The following is a 12,392-nucleotide window of genomic DNA, read 5'->3' on the forward strand; positions in this document are numbered from 1 at the left end:
CACGAACAATACGATTCATTTATTAGAAAATGTTCAGACCATTAGTGCTATTGTCGTAATATTTAATGAATTGTATGTAGTTACTATAATATAGGTCTGATTACTTCAAATATAATATATTCTTTTGTAATGTTACTTTTCATGTATAATTTTGACTTGTTAGAAATTACCGATTTTATTTTAACCTAGTCAAAATAAATGATATATTATTATACTTACGTTGAATAACGTGTCTCAAAATGTATTGTGAAATATTTATACATTCCTCAATTATTTTCAATATTACACGGACACTGAGTAAACTATGTAAGTAGATACTGTATTAAAGCGATATCCGTTTTGTATCATTATTATGTGATAATAAAAGATATAATGTAAGTTATAATTTGTCTTCTTTTTTACGTAATAGCCCAGTCAATTTAGGAAAAGAAAGGTGCTCAATATTTCAGTTATAATGGTAAACCCAAGGTCTCCACCAAAATGTTTTCTCACCAAAGTTTTGTCGCATACCTACTGCTTCGTAAGGTACCGACTGTAAGTAGCGTAGCTGCATGCGCTAGCTAGAGACATGAATTTCGTGATGTGTGTGTATGGTATAAGGATAGGATTTACATGCAGCAAAAAAACAACGATTTGGAAATTTTCAAAGCATTTTATTTATGACCTTTAACACTGTGTATAATATATTTTGATAGTACATTTAGAGCAATGAGTAATATTACCAATCATTACATTGTTCTTATTTTCATAAATTGAATGAAATTCATAAATTATATATAGAATATATAATTTGTTTTCAATATCATTCTCGCCCAACAATCAACAATCACTATCGTAATCACAAGAGCGCGGCGCCGACCCGTGACGTCACACCGGCGCCCGCGCACCACAACACAACGACGCATACCAAATAAATACTTGAGAAACAAACAAACGTAATCAAAACAACAGCTAGTCCTATAAAAATAGCAGTATAGCTTAAACAGTATACTCTATAAAAAAATATAATCCAGCGTCAGCTGTATCTCTAATTTAAAATGTTTAGTTTCATAGAATTACAATAATATAACAACTAAACGCGAATTAGCCAAACTAAACGTCAAAGGAAATAAAAAGCTATAAAAAATATCTTTACAGCCGCCTCGACACACCGTTGTTTCATCATCCTGCTCTCTATTACACTACGTAAACACCATTTTGCTATGCAAAATACATTACCCTATTTATTTCAAAAACGGAAATAAGTAATATACAAACTTTGGAATGTAATGTAAATACAAAAAATGACTAGAAAAGAAAGGTTAACAAACGTGTCATTCAGCTGAGATCTCTTTCATCCTTTACAATAAACACACCTATTGAAGAATTACACAAATATTAATTTTGGTGAAGAAGTACTTGGACATAGTAATCTGTTTAAAGATTCTTATATTTTTAAGAGCGTTTCATATTCAAATAAAGCACATCGCCAAATCGAACCGGTACACGAATGAAAAATAATTTTGCTACATTTGACGTTGTGCTGTACCAACTGAAACGTTGCATAATCATTTAATAATCTCGACGACAATATTGTATTAATTTCAATTTTAAGAAATATTACCTATAACACACAGCATGTCTAAATTTTGGATAATACTTTTTGTTCTTATAGCTACGTTTATTATACGCTAAATTATTATCAGGATATTCTCTAGTGTTAGCCGAATATTTTATGTCTACAGTTGAGTGTGTAAGCCGGTGTGACTGGACTTTTAACAGGAGAAAGCTATTTTTTTTTTTAATTTTCTGTAACCCATGTAAGTACCAAACGAAGTAAAATATTTACAAAGACTATTAAGTCTTAAGCTTACAATGTTGTTATATAACTATGTATGCTCGATTTTGAATGAAAAATAGTCACCTAAAAGCGATAGTATAGTGACAATTATTATATTTTATTCCACATTTATCGAAGCGGTAACGAGAGTAAACTATGCTCGGACTTACAACAGTGTTGAGACAAAAGTAATGCCTATAAAGGATCATCCATATAAAACTACAGTCACATTCATTATCTACCTACGATGATATTATGTCGTGTCGGAATAAATATATGTAGTGTATGGACCGGTGAGGGACTGGGACAGGACGAGGAGCGGGAGGGGGTGGGGGGGAACGTAACACTGAACACGTATTAACACTCTACTTTGTGATTGTTCGCAGCACAGCATAGGGCTACTCTATCACATACATGTACCTACACGGTATATGACTAGAACGTACGGAATGCTCCGAACGGAATAATCGGTAATCGAGAAATCATCGAAACTTTATACCTGAGTAACATCACATTAACCTACTTTATACATCCCATATAATTTGAAAGAAAACATCGTTACACAAAACAATATCAAGTTAAATGATATTACCAACTACATAAAGTAGCGTAAATGATTTATAATGCATAGTCTATATTTAACTACAAATATTCAATGTATTTACAATCGATACTAAAACGTGAAACGATTACGTATGACGACATACGAGTTCGGACTACCGCCTCCACGGCCTTTTGAGCCTCAAAATATAATTTTATACTACCGTTCGGGTCATACGTATATACAAGGTAAATTACATTAATAATGTATCCAACATTAGAAGAAAATTTATATAGTTCAGTAATTTGTCTTTTCACAAGTACAATGTTATTTTTTTCATTAAATTCTTAGATATAGTCATTAGTCATGTTACAAAATGGAGTCTATCACACATCGCCGATATTTGTGCGCAACGCATAATTATTGTTTTTATTGCACAGAAGTTGTACGTAGACATACGCATTAACAGTCGCTACAAGATGGCCGATGGGCCACGACAGATAAGTTACATAAATGCTGGTATCATACTCGTAATGTGTCGATATAATTGTTAACTAATGAATGGAGCTATGTTAGAGTCGTGGCCCAAGGTTGCCATTACAAGGTAGATAAAAATAAATATGTACTAGGCATTGAAGACATTGAAACAGCTCGTACTGTCGCTAGACGCACACAATATATTGTGCACGTGTTATACTCATTGTAAATATATTGTTTACCCCGTTCCTGTTATAATCAGTGCACCGGTTTGGTCCCGACTCTCTCGACTCCCGCTCTAAACTATAAAACTCTAAACATAAGGATTAATTGACCAGTTATCGGCTTCATGTTTGGCACTTGAATATTTTTCGTTAAAATAATAAAATTTCTTTTCAACAGTATATAATATTACTTTGTTATATAAATAGGAATTAAGCTACATCAATATTGTATAATTTGTAAAGACACTTTATTGTTTTAATTAAAAATATATAAGTCCAATGTCAGTGCCAAGGACTGGTGTTATTATCCAATTAGCAAATATAAATAAAATATACATATATATCTATTTACGTATATATCGTATATCGCATTAAATGCAGCTGCCTCATATAATACTGATAATAAACTTAGATATGCTAAAATAATTGATTCATTTGCATTTCATATTATCTCGTGGTCCCAGAGTAGATGAAACAAAATAATTATAATGTTTAGAAATAGTTAACTTCGTATATAAAGTATGAAAAATTGTAGTGATGGTTGTAAAAGTTAAGTCTTGTCAATCAATCTTTTATCGACTCATGTACATCACTATAGAAGCTTTGAGTTTGGCAACTTTGAATACGAAATTAAATATCTCTCATACTATAAGAGTTATGAACCACAGTAAATAAAAGCTCTTCTTTGAGCACTCAATGACTATGCCCCACCAAACCAGTCACGGATTCCATCACTATAATCGATATTATTTTTCTCGATTTTCGGAATTAAACTGATCGATACATCTTCACTTTATCGTTGACATTTCATCGTCTAACCTGACAACATTAGTATAAAATATACTTTTACAATATCGATAAGTTAGACTCTTACCAATCTTTTTGCATATCATACATTTTGTTTGTACGTATAGCTTGCAACTGCTTACACAGTGCGGTCAAAGATGATAAATATGGGTAAATGTTAAAATCAGTCTGAAAGTACTTGTAGTACTTTACTTGAGCTACCCTAACAACCCGCTAGCGTAGTCAGTCTGAATTTTAACGCTTAAATATATGATATGCAGAAAGGCTATTTCACCAGTTCTGAATCAAAGAGAATTTCATCGGATTTAGATATCGATATCATTTTCAACACTCTTTAAGTTTCTTGCCAAAGAAACCTTCAGAATATTTTTAAAAGTGGGTTGCACCAGGTAACTACAATGATAACCAAACCATAACCAGCCATGAAATTGTCGCTTATTGGTCAAATCGGCGATTTAATGGTTGATTACTTTGATTTATCGATAGTATGTTACCAATTCACGTTGATTCAGAAACTTTAACAACATTCTTTGCATTCCTAATGACCAGTTTAATTCCTAAAGCTGTGCCTCCGAGCGGTTTCAATGCCTTTGCAAGGCGCGATGAGCGAGCGTTCCATCGGAGACGCATTTAAAAAACGAGGATAGACTCCATGATGAGGGCGTCTCATGGCGCCGCCGCCTTGTCGCCGCGCCGCCCCGAGCGAGACCTGACCGCACACAACTTCACGCGTGTATATTGACAATGCCGAGCTTGATGCTCGATTATTACTATGTTGCGGTTACAGACTGGCGTTTTTTTCGCGACCACCCTTATTTACTTGTGAGGTCAAACTTATTTATTCGTTTTATGTAAGTACACCTCCCATATGTGATACTCTCGCTGGATCCGCGCGGATTTTGAGTTATGAGTTATTTATCCGCCCAGCTCGTATGTAAGGTATTATTTCAATGTATTTGCTTGACCTTACGATTTCAAATTGAGTGTGTGGCAAAACGCATCGCTATACGGGCTTAAGCGTATAAAACGCGAGTCTGAAACCGCTCTAAAAGGGATTGGCTCAGCAATTTGAATAAAGAGAACCGTCGAATAAACTCCTCCAATAAATTACAAATGAGCAATGACAGGACTGGCAGAATGGGTTGACCTATGCCATAAAGTTGACAGTAAAGGTTTTACCTTTGGCTGTAGGGGTTGGTGCTTTTGCCTCAGTGGCAGAATGGCTTGGAGTCTTAGGCCAAAAATGAAGAGATAAGCAGATATGATTATTTTGTAACGATAAGGTTATATTGGGTGTGTCAAACCTAATCACATTATATCCTATCACATATACTTTATGGCACTTTAAATCGTATTATAAAAAAAATACCAAATTAATATTTATACATAAGTTATAACATCATGTGTAATGTATGAGGTATCTACCGAATGTTTTGAGTCAGTTTTCAAGGGAAAATATCGTTGGTTTTTACTGACTGTCTGTGTTCAAATTCGCGCACAATTTTATTCTATTTTGTTAGTTTATTTTTGTGTTAATCGACTTACATAAGCCAGTAGCCAGTAGCCGTAGTAGTAGTAGTAGTATTTAATGTGATTAAGTTCGACACACTATATGCATATATACATGAGGTGTGGGGTGTAAGGGGTGGTTTCGTGTGACAACTCACCTGATCTGGCCGGCCAGCAGCGGGTTGATGGCGTACAGCCAGTCGTGCACTTCCTTGTCGCCGAGGGTCTGCAGTAAGTAGCCGCGCTCCTTGCTCACCACGCTGTGGAGACAATTGAAGATACGAATTGTATATGGTGTTCTAATTACATTATATAAACAATCATATATTTACGAAACCGTGAAACCCTCTCTTTCAAACTTTTACATGTCATAATAATTAATATTGCTTCTTAACATTACTAATAATGGAAGGAGCTGCACCGACAAGACATTGTTAGTTAAACATCGATATGAGACAGTAGAATAGTGACGTAAAAACATCGATATGGTACAGTATAGTGATGTATGGTAGAAATATCGATGTTTTTATGTCACTATATAGTATAGTGAGGTACCTAAAGGTGTTGGGCATGCGGACCATCTGCTCCTGGTCCTCGGAGTACTCGACGTGAGCGTTGGCGAGGTTGATGACGGCTCGCTCGATGGGGTCACGCTCGTCGCGGTAGATGAACACGTATGGCCGGCGGACCACCTGCCCAATAAGGTCAAGTTAGACATTATAAAATATGGAAGAGCTCGTGGCTTATTCAAAATTGTGCGGATTGATCCAACACAAGGCAGTCCTCACATATAAAGCGCTGGTATCTAGATTTTGGTTAAATTGATGTCGACTCAAACATACTTGATAGACAACTGCATGCCAGTTGTCCTTTTTTAATAGACTGTAAGATGGCAGAGCTGAGAATGTTAAGAGGAATGTGTGGGGTTACGCGAATAGATAAAGTGACATGATGTTTGGAAGTTGTACCGGTGAACGAAAGACCGTGAAGAAACCGGTCGTCGTGATATGGGCGTGTGATGCGGACGAATGAGGATCATGTTGTGAGAAGGGTGATGAGTATGAATGTGGATGGATATAGAGGAAGGATGAAGCGACCAAGAGAAACAATTGATGGATTGTGTGAAAGTCGACAAGGCTAGAAACAATGTTACTTATGATAAGACGGCAGATAGAAGTGTTTGGAAGAAGACCACATGCTGCGCCGACAGAGAGCTTAAGAGCAGGAGAATGATAATAAGAATCTTTATTTGCAGAGACACGGTTTTACAGGTGTTTTGGTTAGGTTACATAAAGTACAGCATATCTTACCACTCAATCGGTATGTAAATTTTTAGTAGACACTAGTACATACTACATGAGTTTAGTGTTATGAACAATGAGGTGTAATATCTCACCAGCCAGCGTTTCTTCCACCCATGAGTCCCATGCTGCAGCACGTTGAGATGTCCGCGCCTGGCCACGGCCGCGGACACGCGCACCTCCTCGCAGTCGGGCACGTACAGCGCCGCCGCGTGGGGCGACGCGGCCGCGTGGCTGCCCGCCCAGCCCGCTACCGACTTCTCCAGGAGACCGCGCTCCGGGGAGCATAGTCTGACAACGTGGAGCAAGTTGGTTATGGTGAAGGTATTTGAAAGGAAGAGGGACACAAATAAAAGACAGTCAGACATGGAAAGTATTTGAAATCAAGACTTATCGTCGTACCACAAAAACTTTTAGACAAGTGTTCACATATGTTTAAGTTTTTGTAGTAAGGCTGCAACTTAGTGACAAATATCAAAAAGTTTAAAATTGAATACAAATTGATAAATAAATTTATTCATACAGCTGAAACTGAACACAATTTAAACATCGAAATTGACTCCAAAACACCTTCATAAGGCATCATACTTGAGGTGATCTTGAGGTGGTGGTCTCAACTTGTTGCTGGAGGATTTTTGAGAATTTGTCTCTCTTCCTGTTGAGATGTAATAAATACTCACTCTATGCTGCTGGCGCTGTGTATGGAGGAGAGCAGACTGGGCGTGGAGATGTCGGCCGACACGCCCTCGTCCACCGGCGTCGCGGGGGACGCCGCCGTCTCCACCTCCTTGCCTGACCCTATCCTTCCTGCAAGTTCAATGGTACATTTTGTAAATAATTCCTCTCCTTAGCTTATTGCACGAGGGGCTGAAAACGAGGCAAACAAAAGTCATACAATAATATTTTTGGCAGCTGTTTAAGAAAAGGAGACCTTGATTGCTTTCTATGAAAAGGGCCTAAAGGATAATGATGACTTATGATATGATCTTGAATCGAAATAGACCTTTACGGTGTGACCTTTAAAAAAGAAAAATCACATGACTTCGCTCATACTACATGGCTGCATTCTACGATTCTGAATTCGAATTTCAAACTGACTGTGGTACAATCATAGACATAATATAGTAAACAGGACTGCGCACCTTTACCCAAAAAACGAGCCGAGTGAAACAGTTAGTACGGAGGCCGTCTGTCCCTTTCTAATAGGGTGACTATGAGATTAAGCTATGTGAGACAAATCCGAATTTGCTAAGATTATTAAACACAGATTGGTATTGAAATTTAAACTTACGCAGTTTGTGACCTTAAAATACTAATATAGGCTTTTAATAATTAGCGTTAATTAGCAGTATAAAAGCAGGAAGATTCGAAGTGAAGACTGTTTTATTTTGTATTTTTGCTTCACACATAGACTGCTGAGCCGTTTATGTCGCCATTCTTCATTTTTTGGGAAGCTATAACAATAGTACAACAGTTTTAAAATCCATCACCCTTATTTTGACTCATTACAAGAATTCATGGGCACCCTAGTTGTTTGATTTACGAAACTGTTATTATTAGCTAACCTGTGGAACGATATATTGCATTCACCATAGGATTCACTTTTACAAGTATAAACGCCACACTTTTTCACCATTTTAATACTTTAAATTGATTTAATACAAAAAATATAAACAACATTTTAAATGCTGATTACGCGCCAAGAATGTTCAGGGTTACCGCTAGAAAATAAAAAAAAAGCAAAATAAAAATTTATGCTGTTCATGTTTTAAGAATAAATGCGAATAAAGGACATCATTCATTTCGTACCCAAAACTGAAAGTGCCGGCCAGAGTAAAAAAATAGTAGATTCTCGTAGAGAATAATGCCCTGAAGATTTTTTACTATTACAAGAATCGTCTACAATTAACCCCCCGGATGCTATTGAACTTTGAAAATACAAAAAAAATCCCATATTGTTTGAACATCACTACGGCCCCAAACTGGAGGAGTCAGGTGCTGCTTCTGCAACTCCTGCCCAACCTGAGGGGCCCAAACGTTTTTTTTTTTTGTTGGGAAATCATCAAATGACCCCTCCCACTGTTGGTTAGCAGCGTGAGGGAGTGTCAGACTCTTACTGACTAAAACCCAGCATGTTCCTTCTTAAGCCCTTTACATACCAGGGCCGCGGTAACTCTTTCGAACAATCCCCGGCAGGCCTTGGCCCTGGTGGGCACCGCTGGGGTTTTGCTGACGCCAGAGTAACAATATCGCAGATTCTCGACGAGAATAATACCCTGAAGATTATTTACTATTAGGTTTAAGGAAAGTCTTCGGTTAACCCTAGACTGCTATTCGAGTTTAAAGTATGAGTACCGTGAATAAAAAATCTATACTGGAATGTTACGAGAAATAACGTCTATAGTATTTTTTGAACTGACCGTCTAGGATTATCCCCCTACCGCCCCCTGCTACACCGAAGAGACTTACTGATTGAAACCCATTATGTTCCTTCTAATTGTGAATCAGGGCTGCGGAAACTTTTTCGGACAATCCAGCAGCTCCGGCAGGGTTTGGCCCTGGTGGGCCCAAGGTGGTTGTCTCCAAGAAGGCAGAGGGACGATGAGCCACCCAAAACTATAGGGCCGTGTGGGAATGGTATGCTATCATCTCCTTCTGCGAATCATTTATGCTAGAGGCGGTGGAACAACTAGTAGCTCGCGCCTCTCATCCCAGCCGCTGTGGTGGACGTGGAAGATACCACGGAAGTCGGATGTCGAGACGACTCCTGGCCACCGTAAGCGTGGGTCTGTAGGTGGTGAGTTTCAAGTGGCTCATCGTCCCTCAGCCTCGTTGGAGACAACAGGCCCTTGTCGGTGGCGAGCGTTGTTCATTGCCCTCCTCAGAGAGTCAGCAAAAACACTAGTGGGGCCAACCATAGCCAAAACCTGCCGGGGTATGGGATTGTCCGAAAGAGTAACCGCTGGTTTGGGTATACGGGCTTAAATCAAGTAAGAGCTTCATCGGTGAAGCAGGGGGGCGGGGGGGGGGGGGGGGGGTAATCTCAGAAGTTCGGTCAGTTGAAAAAATACTGTCGACGTTATTTCCCGTAACATTCACTTCGATTCGATTACTAGAATTACTTCAATTTCGAATTATTCACGGCACTCACACTTCAACCTCAAATAGCAGTCTGGGGGTTAAATGAAGACGTTCCTTATTATAGTAAAAAATCTTCAAGATATTATTCTCGTCGAGAATCTGCGATATTTTGACTCTGGCGTCAGCAAAATCCCAGCGGGTCCCTCCAGGGCCAAGGCCTGCCGGGGGTGCGAGCGGTGCGGCCCTTGGATATAAAGGGCTTAAGAAGGAACATGATGGGTTTTAGTCAGTAAGAGTCTGATACTCCCTCACGCTGCTAACCTACAGCGGGAGGGGTTCATTTGATGATTTCCCACTAAAGAAAAAAAGGAAAGCGTTTTTGCCCCTCAGGTTGGCCAGGAGTTACTTGAAGGCAGCGCCTGCCTCCTCCAGTTTAGGGCCGTAATGTGCTGTTCAAATATTGTGGGATTTTTTTGTATTTTCAAAGTCCAATAGCATCCGGGGGGTTAACTGTAGACGATTCTTGTGATAGTAAAAAATCTTCAGGGCATTATTCTCTACGAGAATCTACTATTTTTTTACTCTGGCCGGCACTTTTATTTTTGGGTACAAAATGTTCGAGACTTGAATGATCTCTTTAATGTGATTGCTATTAATTTGTAGACTTACAATTGTTAAAATAAGATAAAAATATAAGTGATTCAATTGTTTTTTTGGGAAGACAAAACTGTTGATCACAAAAATTTTTTATGCTGGCAAGGTGTTAGAAAAGGACAAACGGCCTCCGTTCTAACTATCCCTCTCGGCTCGGATTTGCCTCTGTGTATTATGCAACCAATTTAGTACCTTATTGCGTTGGAATAGAGTTCATTTTCGTAAATATATATTTTGAGCGTGCGCAATCTTGTTTAGTATATTACATCTATGGGTACAATAGATATTTATCCCGTGGTTAGTCAAAACGAACTTCCTTTCATCTGTTTACCTTGTATAAGCTTGATGTACTTGGTGGCGAGTTCCTTCTCTCTGGGCGTCATGTCCCACGGCTCGTACAGCGACTCGTCGCGGGCGCTCTCCGACGCGGCCTTAGCTGCCATGTTGCATACCTCCTGTTTACGAGATATTTTGTTTTATAACTATTGTTAGAAGTGATTTAAAAGTAATTAACAGGATTTCATACTGTTCACGAACATATCTATATCATACATATAGATATGTTCGTGCAAACGGTGACCATCAAATATGAACCTTTTCAGTATCAGAATTAAAATACAAAAAAGAGAGTTCCCACTTTTGTATCACACCGCACTTAGCGAAGTTATTTGTTCGTCTAACTTCTCCATCTTGGTCTAAGTGGGTCATCTTCTCCAACTGACACCTAAAGTGTGAGTAGTAGTCACCTTCTCGGTCTTGGTGAAGTCGTTGGGCGCGACGGTGTTCTCGTGTCCGTGGCGCAGTCGCTCGCGCAGCGCCAGCAGGTGTCGCGTGCGACCCACTTGCTCTAGCCGGGTCATCTTCTCCAACTCCCACTGGAAAAGAGAACGTACGAGTTATTAAGTATAAGACGGTTTCCGGAGAAAAAGTAGGCAAGTTAACCGAAGTAGATATCGAAATTTAGCTGGTCTGATTATCAAATTAGCAGGTGCTCTAGAATATTGTGAGAGAATAAACTGCAGGCTTGATCACGTAGCTGATAAAAATTGAACATTGTTTTGCCTAGTTTTCCTTAAGTTCTCATGATGGATGGTACCTTCAACTTTATTTACATAAAAGATGCAGGGATTGTCAATTTCTTAGTAAATGGTAAGTTAAAGTCAAAAACGTTTATTGAAAGGAGCTAGTTTTTAGCACTTTTTTACGTCAAATTTACAAAAGGACAGCACCCCCAAAACGCCCCCTTTTCACCACTTCCTAGTGTTATGGCTGGTAGTAATTATGCTTTACCTGATGATCAAATATGAGCGAGTCGCCGCGTGGTCTCCATCCGTGTAGGTTCTCTTCACCGCGCACATACGTGCCGCTTGTGTCCAATACCCGGCGCTGACGACGTTGTACTCCTGAGAGATAAGGTACATTTGTTAATACATATTATGTTCTGAATTTTTAGTTGGTATATTGTATTTATTATAAGGGGTTTGTTTGTAACACTTAAAACACAAGGGTCAATAGAAGCATGAGATGTTAGACGTTTCCTCTTCTCCTACAGCGGTAACTTTGCACATCCTTTAGAGTTGCATCGGCAAAAAAAAAATGACAACTTGTCTTTAATCAACCAGGGAATCTTGTATGGGTTGAGGAGATCAAATAAATATTCGCTACATGTTAAGTTGAGCTGCAATCCGGTTAGCCTGGAAACCCACTTCAACACAGTTGGGAAAATACCTATAAGTTGTTATATTTTGTATAGTTACCTGGCTCCAGAGCTCGGTGCAGGCTGAGCTCGTAGACGCCGGTGATGTGGTCAGCTCGCGCAGCTCGCGAGCCGAACAGAGCGCGGCGCAGCGACCGCCCCGTGCGGGCCTCGCGGCCCACCACCACCAGGGATAGGTCCTTGGTAATGATGGCGGGACGGCTGCAGTTGTCCACCTAGGGTACAAGATAAAAGCAATGTTTAAAATCAAATGAGCCTTTTT

The 12,392-nt window shown here is 39.0% G+C and overlaps 1 protein-coding gene across 3 annotated transcripts in view; it reads right to left on the reverse strand.

Annotated features, from left to right (window-relative positions):
• Window positions 1-632: 632 nt before the first annotated feature.
• The window catches only part of LOC124638807 (kinesin-like protein unc-104), a 104,331-nt gene continuing 92,571 nt past the window's right edge, over window positions 633-12,392 (reverse strand). Inside the window, exons 31-39 of one of the 3 annotated variants that reach the window (XM_047175916.1) lie at window positions 12,171-12,345; window positions 11,704-11,816; window positions 11,160-11,288; window positions 10,745-10,868; window positions 7,359-7,485; window positions 6,774-6,969; window positions 5,933-6,069; window positions 5,536-5,637; window positions 633-4,591 (exon numbers count right to left, since the gene is read on the reverse strand). In XM_047175916.1, coding sequence (XP_047031872.1) covers window positions 4,450-4,591; window positions 5,536-5,637; window positions 5,933-6,069; window positions 6,774-6,969; window positions 7,359-7,485; window positions 10,745-10,868; window positions 11,160-11,288; window positions 11,704-11,816; window positions 12,171-12,345 — 1,245 coding nt within the window. In that variant the 3' untranslated portion in view covers window positions 633-4,449. Of the gene's footprint in view, window positions 4,592-5,531; window positions 5,638-5,932; window positions 6,070-6,773; window positions 6,970-7,358; window positions 7,486-10,744; window positions 10,869-11,159; window positions 11,289-11,703; window positions 11,817-12,170; window positions 12,346-12,392 lie in introns of those variants that run through there. The other 2 variants (XM_047175914.1, XM_047175915.1) reach the window with 2 other exon arrangements.

The sequence above is a fragment of the Helicoverpa zea genome, chromosome 18 (genome assembly GCF_022581195.2).
Source record: "Helicoverpa zea isolate HzStark_Cry1AcR chromosome 18, ilHelZeax1.1, whole genome shotgun sequence".
Lineage (NCBI taxonomy): Eukaryota > Metazoa > Arthropoda > Insecta > Lepidoptera > Noctuidae > Helicoverpa > Helicoverpa zea.